Consider the following 12,726-nt stretch of genomic DNA (forward strand, 5'->3'; position numbering starts at 1 on the left):
TCATAAAAGTTTCCATACACTGGAAAGGTGCTAGATATCGAGGGTGTTCCCATGTTTATGCTGTTACAAATGACGCTAAACTGAATGTGCTTATGCATACGCTCTCGTATATACGTGTTACTGTAGGATACAAGTCGATCTGTTGGGTCAAAGTGTATGTACATTTAAAATTTTGATAGAAACAGCCTAAAGAATTATACCAGTTTACCTGTTAGTGCTAAAGAAAGATTTGAGTTTATTCTTTCAAGTTTGGGACAAACATTCTGGTCTGTTGTTATTTAATCACCAAATATCCTTGACCTCTCTACAAGAAATCTAAGTCACCCGTGCTACTTAATTAAAATCGTCTTGGAAAAATCTCAAGTTAGTAAGATTATCTAATTTTTGCTATTGTCTGCTTCCAGTCTTAGGTAAATTTAATGGGCAAAAATGTAATTGTATACTTCTGCAGACAGTAAATTTCAGGATTTCTCCCCTGAGATATCAGGAAGTATAAAGTTAATTTCATAAATATTTGCATCTCTCTCAGGATTACACAAACATATTTTTAAATACCACGTTTCTTTTGAAATTAAAAAAAAAAACCCTTCGCTCCCACCCCTGTCCCTTTTTGATTTTGAACTTTTTGAAAAATTACAAATCGTCCAGAAAGATCCAGTCCGCTAAGACTTTTATGCTGATATGCCCACGAGATATAGCTGCCCACACCCCAATTTTAATTACTTAAGCCACTTGAATGGTTTGGTCTGTCAAATAAGACAAGCGATTTCACGATTGTATTTCAAATATAAAGATTTCCTCCAATGGGGCAAAACTGTTCGTGGCACACAAATTTGAAAAGGAGCAATGGGTGGTCCCCTCCGCGCCGCCCCCCTCCGCCCAGGCAACGATGCCCTGAGAGGCGGGTTACATGGAGGAAAGGCCGTGTATTATGCATCACGTTTATAAGCGTCTTTACTTCTCGGGAAAATAGAAAGCCAGTATTTGAGCAGAGCCACGTCTCTCGCAGTCCTCTCCGTGGTCCTCAGCCCAAGCATCCCTGGAAGACCAGCCCTTTTGTGTTTCCTGCGTCCTCTCCAGGCGTGGCTGCGTCGCGCTGGGGCGCGACCGCGCGAGGGGGAGGGCCGGGAGCGGCGCGCCGGCTGTCCCCTCCGGGAGGTGGCATTGGTAAATGCTCGATTGTTACGCGACGATTGATTTGCCTCACTCTGAGGATTCCAGTGGCAAAGTGACCCTCCCTCCAACTGTCCCCTCCCTTCCTGGCTCCCGCCCTGCCTCTCCCCGCAGCGGGAACCCAACGCGGCTGCCCCGCGTTCCTCCTCCTCCTCTCCTTCCTCTGGTTCCCGGATTCCAGAAGTTATTAGGAGAAATAAGGTAGCCGAGGGGACCACATGGAAGTTGTGACAGCTCCCAGCGGCGCGCCCCTCTCGCTGGAGCCATCACCTCGCCTTAGCGATTACCCGCCGACACACTGAATGAAGGAGGTCCCCTTGCCAGCCAGCCTGCCGAGATGGGCCACTGCTGCTGCAAGCCTTATAACTGCCTTCAGTGCCTGGACAAGACGGTACTTTGCCTTCCCTGTCTCTCTCTCCCTCCCCTCCTCCTTCCAAAGGGCAGAGAGAAGGCCAGAGCCAGCGCCTCTGTCCCTGTCCCCGGCATGCGTGTGCACTTGTCTTGTGGGTGAGCATGAGGCCGCCCTGACTGGCTCCCGGTGCCGAATGGGAGCGGTGTTGGCAGAAACACCAGGGTCTCCCATACTCTGCAGTGCCTTACATAATTGCCTTCCTGCAGTCTCAGATGTAACTGTTGCATTCTCCTAAAACAGGAGGGCTCTGCTCCAACATCTTGAAATTCAAACTGCCAAGAAATCCTTGGAATATTCTTACTGCATTTTAATGTACCTGCGAAATCTAAGACGGTCCAGTGGGGAATTTAGATTAGCTAGACGTGTTTCCCTTGGCCAGCTGGTAACTTTGAAAGTTTGCCACTCTTTTTGACAAACAGCACCCATCCTTGTAATTTCTGTTCTTAAGGTCAGAGAAGCAAGCACCGGCCCAGTTATTCTCTCTGTACGTGTTTGCCTCACGTAGGGGTGAAGAACATAGAGGTGAAAACTTAAGAAGCTGGAGAGCCTGAGGGTGTGTTCCAGTTTTCACTGGAAGGAAAATTCACAGCCAGGGAATGGAGAACAGAGTGTGAGCAAGCATTGTATGACAATTCCGACACAAAGCCTCTTTGCTTTTGACATTTGCCTGTGAGCTTGCAGAGGGATTAAGACATGCTTTGAATTTCACTATTAGAAATGTGCTGGCATTCCTAGTAGTGATATAAAATAAAATATATCACTCTCGTCTCTGTGGTATATTTTATTATCACACACATTTGGATTCCTCCAAATGCATGAAATGGAGTTTAACGAGAGGTTGAAGTTGCCTCCTTTCTACTCATGGGCGTCAGCTGTGTGGCTTGAGGTATAGTATGTGACCAGGTGAAGGGAAGTGAATGGCTTAATATAAAACACATTACGAGGAGGTCACTTGGGAACATCTTAGTTATCAGCTGTGTTTATGAACCTTGACCTAAAGGAGGGTTACGTACCACCTAGGAAAGTTAAACTGATGCCTTACAAGTCCCCTGGTCCTTCTCTTCCAGTAGAAATAACTATCTCAGTGGGATTGGCTTTTGCTACCATGACTAAGAACTGAGGTATTTATGTACACATTTATGTGCTTTTGACAAGTAGAAATATGCAACATTTGCACTCAGTTATCTGCAGATCCAACATGGAAGTGATTAAGCCCTTTTTTCAAGAGAAATGGTCACCAGAAGGTGTTGAAGGAAGCCTTGTAACAGTAATTATTATAAAAGGGAAGGATTTGCTACAAGTACAACAATATTATAATGTTCATATTTCTAAGCTCTGGTACAAAAGTTTTCGAAATAGTAGCTGATTAAAGGTCTTTTTAGAGAAAATATATTTTGAAGTGAATCCATCCTCCTCTTTCGTTTCAAATCAAGTTGTTGAAAACTATTATCCCTGTGTCAATCTTTAAATTGGAGATTTTAGGAAGATAATTAAATGTTATTTCATCGCAGTGTGATGTTTAAGTGACTTGCAAATGTTTTAGCTTTGAAACTTCAAACTTAAGGCAAATTATTCTTTCCTGATGAAAACTTAAAAGCTTACGCAGCACTTATAAACTTTCTCATTAAGTTTACACCCACATTTCTTGATGTTTCTTTGCTATGTTTTAGAATGGTATTCCCATTGGTGGTTTTATAGATGTATGTTCATAGGTGCTCATTTTAGGGATTAAGGGCTTTCCTTTTTTCATTAAAAAATTTGTTGTTTTATTTAGTTACCCACCTTTCAGCATAACTTCGCAGGCAGTATGCCAAAATCATTTGTTTATTCAATAGTTACCTATTGGGCCGGGCATGGTCTACTAGGACTATTATGGGATTCCATTCCAAACTCTGGAAATCAGTTTACTCTTTAAGTCCCACAATAAAATCCTTCAGTTTGCTGATCAGCTGTGACAATCCCAGCATCAGCCTGGTTTGAAAGAGACCTGATAAAATGGTCGATGAAGTTGCTTCTGATTACTTTAGCCCATTTTAATAAACCATAAAAAAAGAAAAGAAACATTCCCTCCGAACTCTGTATAGATACAAAATAGAAAACTTTATTTTTGAAGTAAAAATGTCTTTAACAGTTTGATCGTAGTGCAGCTAAAGATGTTTTGAAAAGAGTGGGGAGACAATTGTAGATAAGTCATCAGTTCAGAGATGCGCCAAGAAATGTTAGTCTTTTTTTTTTTTTTTGCGGTACGCGGGGCTCTCACTGCCGCGGCCTCTCCGGTCGCAGAGCACAGGCTCCAGACGCGCAGGCCCTGCGGCCATGGCTCACGGGCCCAGCAGCTCCGCGGCACGTGGGGTCTTCCCGGACCAGGGCACGAACCCACGTCCTCTGCATCGGCAGGCGGACTCTCAACCACTGCACCACCAGGGAAGCCCCAAGAAATGTTAGTCTTAAGATGCTTCTTTAACATGAATTTATTGGGGGCGGGGGCGGAAAGTAAGGAATCTTACCTAGAGTATAAAATGCATAAAAAGTTTTTAAGTGAACAAATAGTTTTTAAAAGCTAGGCATTTTAACGTTAAAAACACCTGTAAAAACATCGACGGTATTTCTTACTCGTTTGCTCTGTGCCCAGTTATTATGGGGACTAGCAAAGAATTCTTAAAAGGCACAGCCTGTCCTATGGAGTTTACCAGTTATTTGTTTGGTTGTATTTCCACCTTTTCCAGAGAAATTGCAAGGGAGGTAGGCAACAGTAAACACATACAGGGCAATTCAAGCATTAGTACAAGACTGGAGTATCATTAAGTGAAAGTCATGTGGTACTGATCCTACCTGTTTCTGGCATCCAGTGAAAGGAGAAGTCAGTGCTGGAATCAAAGGCGAGGTTTCTTGGAAGGAGTGGATCCTGACTTGCACGTTGAGGAACGGGGTAGAGTTTTGAGAAGGACTGTACCTCTAAGCAAAGAGTGCAGGGGTGAAGATGTTTTAGCCCACTTTGGTGAAAGATGAGAGTCAACATGGGGACACAGAAGCACATAAGGAGTGTGGGGAAATGTTTTCTAGGCTGAAAACCAGACCCAGTTTTTTTAACTTGAGCTAAGAAGTAGGGATCCATCTTGGGATTTGAGAGGCGGTCTGTAGAAAGACTCGTTCTCTACAGTTATTTGGAAGGGACAAGTATGACCCAGGAAGGCCCCTGGGACACCCAGATGGATCCCCAAGAGTCCATTCACCAGCGGACTCAGTGTGGTCCAGGCTCAAGCCAGCAGCTCTGCACATGCAGACACTTCCCAGAGTTGGTCACTCTTAGGAACATTGAGGTACTAAGAGAAATCAAGTAGATGTACAATTAGAACACCAACTTGTTTTTTAACAATGAGTAATACACCTGACAAGCAAGCGAATGATTACAAGCCCGATAAACATGGGGTTTCTTTTTAGAGTCAAAGTCTAGCCTCATAAGAAGCTTTGATGAGGATGGAATGTTATTTAGGCATCCAGTGACCTCATGTCCCATCCCCACTCCAGCCTGAAATCACGTGGGAGGCTGTGCGATTGTTACTCGTCCTGGTGACTGCCTCTTCCAATCTCCCTTTGCTTTGCTTCCGTTTCTATGACCCGCTCTTGTCTTACTGCTTTAGGTCCGGTCCTTTCCCTTTAGGGGTTACTTTGCATATCTCTACCCTAACCTTTTCTGTGTTGCTTATCATCTCAGAGGCTAATCTTACTTACCTTTTCTCTAAATTCTTTGTAGGGGTGTGAGTTGGGGGAAGGCACCTCACTGCTTCTCCCAGGTATGCACGGGTGATGGGACAGTAATAAATTTGGGAAGGTCACTCAAAGACGATAGGATCCAGAAAGGTCAAGAGACTTCTTCAGTGAGACATAAGTGGGTTAAAAATCATGGTTCTGGCTAATTTTCCTTTCTTTTGCTTGCTCTGGGATCCAGAATTTTCCAGCCTTACTTCTTTCGATTCACATTTCTTTTCCTTGGGCCTCACAAGTCTCTGTCCTTCCTAAATGTTCCTAGGTTATCCAGGTTTGTTCTGATGCCCCCCTATTAACTACCGCCTCTTAGGTAAGCTAGATGTTTTGCGGTCGTCAACACCCAAGCATGCACAAAGGCAAAGGCTGGAATGATGCATCTTAAAATTTAGTCTGGTTTCTTTTGAAACCAGTTATGGCTTTGCTCATTTTCCACGCGACTAGACACTGACACGTATTTAAGAATATTAAATGTGAATGATGCTTTCCCTTTGACCAGTCTATATTAGATTTCATTTCCGAGTAGAAAAGCAGACATAAAATACAGTGGGCTGTGTTAATTATATGTGAAAGAAATAATACTTATTGATTAAGTCAAAGCATGGCATCAATGCTGCCTTAAAGCCATAATAACTGAAATGAATAAAAGGTCAGTTCACCTCCCAAAGGAATGTTCCACAGAGCTATATTACGAATCTGGCCAATCTTCACAATAATACTAATATTGAAAATGAATGCAGTATTCACAAAGGGTGAAAAGAGAGCAACACTGAAGACTTAGGTGTTCTGTTGATGTCACCTGGTGTCTGGTTCATTTTGAAATACAAAAGAAAATGTTTCCCTATTAAGACAAGTTCTGCCGTGTAGAATGAAACCCTCAGCTGTGAACTCATGAGTGATAAGCAATATTGTTTCTGGGAAGAATGAAAAAAATCCCTTAACCTCTTTGTCATTTCATGTGTAGGTATATGACTTAGGATTTCAAAAATTCATAATAAAAAGGATCTGAATGTTTCCTCAAATACCAGAATTCTGTGGATATTTTAATTTTTCACTCCTCGTTAGGGTTCTTTTGTTTAGCCTGGGAAAAAGTGGCCCAGCTCACATGATTGAATTTTCCTGATCTGCACCGATTTCAGGGCAGGCTAAAAAGATAGGAAAGATTAGTTGGGAGTCTTTAAGCTTACATATATATATATATATTTTTTTTTTTAATGTACATACATATGTTCCTCTTTAAAAAAAATACATCAGGGTTTCCCTGGTGGCGCAGTGGTTGGGAGTCCGCCTGCCGATGCAGGGGATATGGGTTCGTGCCCCGGTCTGGGAAGATCCCACATTCTGCGGAGCGGCTGGGCCCGTGAGCCATGGCCGGTGAACCTGGGCGTCCGGAGCCTTTGCTCCGCGACGGGAGAGGCCACAACAGTGAGAGGCCCCGCGTACCGCAAAAAAAAATCAGATGGGGAAGAGGGAGCTGATAAAAACACTCAGAACTAAGTGAATTTTATGAAGTTGTCATCAGTATGCTTGTAGCTGATCGAGCATTCTTTCAGGGACAGTCAGAGACCAGAAGCAGACACTTGGCAAGAAAAGGCAAAGGGCCCCTCTGATGGGGGTGACAGAGGTTCCCAGAAATAGCCCCAGGTGCTGTCTTGTGTCGACGGCCCTTCTGGCCTTTGCCTGGGCTGCTCCCTTCCTGGGCCCCCTGCTTACGCATCCTCCGGTCTCAGGAACTCTCCAAGCCAGCCCTGCCTGGTTGAGTTGTATCACATTGTTTTGTAATTGCTTATTTATTTACTGACTCTCTGGGAGACTCTTAAGCTTCTTGAAGGCAGAAGTATCCTGCCTGGCCTGTCTGCCTGCCACATAGTAGACACTAAGTAAATACGTGTAGTGTTGGATACATTCCTGTTTCTGGGTCATTTGGGGTGAAAGCACCTCAGATTCACGCAGGGTTTTATGTGTTGATTATCATTCAAAACAGATCTCTTCAATTTTAATCAAAACCAGGCTGTCCTGTCGATTTCTAATTGGGGGAGGGGCTTAGGTGGCTGATGCCTAAGTAGGGTCACGTGGATGATGATAACACAGATGGGCGTTTTCACTTCCCGCCACCACCAGTCACACAGGCAGCAGCAGCCCCAGAACAGACAGCCCCCCGTTGACCAAGCGTGTTAGGATGACAGAGTGTGGCAGGCTTGCTTGGGGCTTGGCCACACATCCAGTTGCTCGAAGTTAATGGGCTGATGAGCGGGTTGTACCCTTTGCCAGGCTTCTGTAGCCAGGAAAGATCAAAGGCAGCGTTTCTCCAGAGTTTGCAGCGCCATGTCTAAGAAGAAATGTGGGCTTCACTGTAGCAGACCTGGTAGGACAAGAGGTGGAGGGGAGACTTGGATGTTCCGTGGGGAGAGCACATCTGGGATTCCGTCTGTGAGCACAGCGGACCACACCAGAGACACTAGAGGACTCGGACTGCAAAGGAGAGGTGCGTGACAACATAAAAGAGGCGGCTAAGAAACACAGCTGCTGGTGAGGGGCCGAGATGAATGTTCTCCAAGTGTCCGTTTCTAGTTAAGCCCGTCCTAGAGTAAACAGTAATTTTAGAGAAACGGGCGTCTTCGACTTGACAGTTTCTGGACTGTATCACTAGGGGAGTTGGGATGCCTAATGCTGAGTTCTATTTTTAGCCCATCGGGCTGAACGCAGGGGCTCATGTGCTTGGCACCAGCGAGGAATTTTCCACTCATTCCCCATGTAGGGAAGCACTGATCTGACACTGAGGCCTCGAGGAGGCCCTGCTTGTATTTCAGCCCTCCCACTGCATCAGGACTCCGGACCTGGCTTGGGGTGGGGGAGGGGGGGATGGTGCATGAGAGCCCTCGGAAGGGAGCCTTTGGGGCAGCCTCACTCCAGACATTCAGCAGAACCTCAGGGCCCGGCAGGAAGGCTGCTGGGCTCCGTTGAGCCACAGTGGCTGCAAAGGTGACTCTCGGAGGCAGGGAGTGGAGAGTGGCAATTCCCTTTAGGTCCCTTTCTTGCCTAAGGAGCAGTGTCCCCGAAGTCTCAGTTGTTGACTCATTCCGTTGCAGGGCAGCATCGCATCATTCTGCTTTGGTTTGCAGGAAACAAAACGTAACGTAATTGATGCAGAGAATTCACAGATTAGAAGAGTTGATATCATTTCAAAATCAAGCACTTAAGGAAGGAGGGCTGCAGCCAGACTGCTCCGGCTGGCCTCCGTGAGCAGAGCCGTGCCAGCGCCTGCAGGAGGAGCACGTTGGGGGGCCATCGGGAAGGGCTTGAGAAAGCTGACTGAGGAAAAGCGAAGTAGCTGCCCTATCCGATGTTACCGCCACACAGAGGCTAGAATGGAAATGAAGTGCAACTGACAAATCCACACCAAGGACAAACACAGCGAGGGCCTGGGGCGGGTGGGGTGTGAACGCAGCCAGGCAACACTTCCATGGAGCAGTCATCGGGGGTGGCGCTGCCTCTCCTCCAGTTAGACGGGGAAAGCTTCGTGGTAATGAGAGCTCGGATCCAAGCTGAGGATGGGTGCAACTGGGATCTCGGTGTTGGGTCTAGGTAAGCACGGGACAGAGGGGAGCTTCTCCTTGTGTTAGTGTTTGATGAAGAGTGTGGAGCCTGGGTGAAAACTCCTGCTTGGCCACTTCCTGGCTGGTTGTGCAGGTTACTTGGCCAGTTACCTAACCACAGAACCCCAGTCCCGTCCTCCAGAATGGGAAATAAAACCCCAGGACCTGCTTGACAGTATTTGGGGGAGTAAGTGAGCAAAAGGGCTTACCCAGCACTGTGCCTTGGCATCGAGGAAGTGTTTGGTCAAGGTTGGTGTTAATACTGACGTAGTGATCAGCAGACCTTACCCAAGCTCGTTTTCCGTGACATTTTAGCCACCAGGTTTGTTGCTTGTCCTTGTCTATTTGATGACCCTGAGATCAGTTGGTTTTGTCATCTGTGCCTGCAGAAGGTTGGGGGTGAGGGGGGCCTGGGTCTTCACGGATCGTCTTCCTCTCTGCCTCTCAAAAGGGAGAAGGTGCAGGGTCTCTCACCTCCCTGGTTTCCCTCCTATTTCCCCTGCATCTCTTCTCCCTTCCCATCCTCTTCCCTTTCCTCTCTTGCGTCTTCTCTTTCATTCTCTCACTTACGTTTCTCCTAAAGCAAAGATGGGCGGGCAGGCCTGGCCACAGATACCAGCGGTGGCTTTTCATCGAAGTGACTCGAGTCTGAAGATCTTCATGAGCATCATTACCGTCTCCAGCTGAGGCCTGTCCTCCTCGCTGGACCTTCAAGCCACTCCGTCCCCAAATGCCTGATTCTTCCGTGGCTGGAAAGCGGGGTGTGATGGGTTGTGACGCAGGATCCCTCTGCACGGGTAACATCCACCCAGGGCTTCGTCCCAGGGCTTCTGCAGGCGCTGAGGGAAACGTTGGCTTTGGGTGCAAGATTAGAGTCAGTTTGTTGTTTTTTGTTACATTCTAGTCGATCCCTGCCTAACCTCGTCTAAGTCTTTGCAACTCTCAGCGGCCCAAGAGTGAATCCTTGGTGTTGCTATTTCTGGACCAATGAGGACAATATTTCAATTCTCTGGCTGTGCTTTGGAAATTGACGATAGGAGTGTTCAGAATTATTCTTTTATTTATTTATTTTTAATTTTATTTATTTATTTATTTATGGCTGTGTTGGGTCTTCGTTTCTGTGCGCCGGCTTTCTCCAGTTGTGGCGAGCGGGGGCCACTCTTCATCGCGGTGCGCGGGCCTCTCACTATCACGGCCTCTCTTGTTGTGGAGCACAAGCTCCAGACGCGCGGGCTCAGTAATTGTGGCTCATGGGCCTAGTTGCCCCGCGGCATGTGGGATCTTCCCAGTCCAGGGCTCGAACCCGTGTCCCCTGCATTGGCAGGCAGATTCTCAACCACTGTGCCACCAGGGAAGCCCCAGAATTATTCTTGAGAGTAGAAACAAGTTAGTTTTTTCACTAGTTTGAGATTATTTCAGGGTAAATACTGAAATTTACCCTCTCAGGAATACCAAGTTTTTTTAATTTGTAGTAACAAGTCAGCCGGCTCTATTATGCTGCTGTTAGACCAAGCACCTGTGCCTGTGATCAGTCTGACTAGACACTTTGCCTGTTCTGAGTTCTCTAGTCTTTGAACTTACAGTAGAATCAAGACAGAGTCAGGAAGGTGCTTTAGAAAAAAAAAAAAAAGCAGAGAACAAGACATATGCCAACTCTAAACACATTCAGGCACTCAACGTGGAAAAGCACCTGTCATCTATAGGATGTCATCCAGTGGCAAACAGAATCAAAGGAAACAACAGAGTTGTAGTAACAGCTAACACTTGTATAGAGCTTGCAAGTGCCAGGCACCGTTCTAACTGCTTCACGTACGTTAATTTATTTAACCCTCAGGACAGCCCTGTGCCGTGGGCGTGGCATCGAGGCAGTGTCACGTAGTGATTAGGAGAATGTACACTTTCAGGGTGATTTCCAGCCTTCAAATTCAGGGAAGGCGAGGATGCTATGGGCTGGGGTGAGGAGGGAGCTCCGTGAGTGGGATGGGGGTCCACTGTCCCTCAAGTAGTGTATGGTTGCTACATTAGTCTTAGGAGAAGCATGACTTAATCATTGTTAATGCCTGTGACTAAAATAGCTCGCAGCTTATTATGCAAGTAGAGTGTTACCTAGGCATGACATTCTAATATTGCTTAGCAAATGCCCTTTGGATAACCTGAGACCCTGCCATCAAGCCAAAGTAGCACACGTGTCACCGGGGTCTAAACGCAGCAGACACAGAGACAAGATCGTGACAGCTGTCTGTTCCCATTCGGCACAGGTTGTCCAGAGGTGCTGACATCGAAGTCACAGCAAGTTTAAGAAAGAAAGAGCATTCACGAGGCCCTGAGGATGTCTGTGCTAGATATTTGGTACCCATTTTGGCCAGAAATCCCTCTTTGGAAACGTTTGCTTTGGGAGTACATTCTACATGATGAAGGAGCCTTTCCTTGAGGGCCTGTACTTTTGGCTTCTGTCACTTGAAGAGAATTTATGTACCACATCTTTCCTAGTTATTTTTAGTAGTAATAAATATCACAACAAATGTAAATATTGGTGCTGACTCATGCCTTCAACTCATCTATTTTATGTCATAGTTTGTATTTGATTTGAAAACAACTGAGCAATCACTTAGTGACAAATGGCGTTATTCACAGTAAGTAACACTTTGAGTGTGAGTTTTCTTCGTCTTCCTTCTACCGATGCAGAGAATGGAACAAAAAACCTTGGAAACTTAAGTTTTGGTGTTGGTCTTATTACAAAGAGAAATGTTTCATGTTAGGTTTTCTGCCCATTATTCATTAGGTAGGTAACAGTGCATGTATGGACAAAAGGGTAAGTTTAAGGGGACAGCTGGGAAAATAAGCATCTGTCCCTCAGAGAAATATGGTATTTTCATGGTCAAAAATCTCGTAATAGTGACAATAATTAAAAATATATAATAATATATAACAGCAGATTAATGTGTAGGACATAGACATGCAAAGAATTACTGTAGGTTGAGGTATACAGAGTGCAGTACAGGTATACAGAGTGCAGAAATAATACATGGGTATTATTAATATTATTAATATTATACGGCAAGCTTTGCGATTTGAATGTGATACAAATGAGTGAGTCAGACATGGCTTTGTACGTTTTTTATATGCTTATATAATGAGAAAATTATCTCCTTAAGGGCTCAACTTATAAATATTTGCTTAATATGATTCATCAATTGAACATGTGAAAGTGCTTACTTAGCCTAAAACGAGGGGACTCTCGGTATCCATTTTGTTTTTTCAGAATGAAAGTGCCCTTGTGAAAGAAAAAGAGCTGTCAATCGAACTTGCAAACATCAGGGATGAAGTTGGTAAGTAGGGCATTGACAATGAGGAACGTAAAAAGTGTCTTTTTCTGCTATCTGTGAATGTGTAACAAAAGCAGTTGTGTCTCAGGTAATGACCAGAGCACACCTGCCTGGACAAAAGGAAGTATCTTCCCCAGCACAGTGGTGGGTTCTTGTAGCCTTGCGGGGAGCTGTGATTTCTATGTCATGTCTCCGTTGTTATACGGGCAGCTTCCTGACAGTTCACGGTGGAACTAATCAGGCTTGAGTCTGCTCCTCCCAGACGGCAGCACATCTCTCTGTCTGCCTTGTGTGGGGTGACAAGCACCCCTCCATGTCACGCCCCACCCCTGGACAGGCACAGCTCCAGCAGAAGCAGCTCAGCTTTGGTGGGTAACTGAGGTGCTCCCTGTAACTTGCTTCCTGCCACTGTACACCCTGCCGTGAAATACTCTGTGATCTAGAACACGAATCT

The 12,726-nt window shown here is 45.6% G+C and overlaps 1 protein-coding gene across 1 annotated transcript in view; it reads left to right on the top strand.

Moving 5' to 3' along the window:
- Nucleotides 1-1,469: 1,469 nt before the first annotated feature.
- The window catches only part of LOC101319183 (microtubule associated scaffold protein 2), a 62,079-nt gene continuing 50,822 nt past the window's right edge, over nucleotides 1,470-12,726 (top strand). The window contains exons 1-2 of the mRNA XM_019936803.3: nucleotides 1,470-1,564; nucleotides 12,209-12,275. Coding sequence (XP_019792362.1) covers nucleotides 1,511-1,564; nucleotides 12,209-12,275 — 121 coding nt within the window. The 5' untranslated portion in view covers nucleotides 1,470-1,510. The remainder of the gene's footprint in view (nucleotides 1,565-12,208; nucleotides 12,276-12,726) is intronic.

The sequence above is a fragment of the Tursiops truncatus genome, chromosome 18, assembly GCF_011762595.2.
Source record: "Tursiops truncatus isolate mTurTru1 chromosome 18, mTurTru1.mat.Y, whole genome shotgun sequence".
Taxonomy (NCBI): Eukaryota; Metazoa; Chordata; class Mammalia; order Artiodactyla; family Delphinidae; genus Tursiops; species Tursiops truncatus.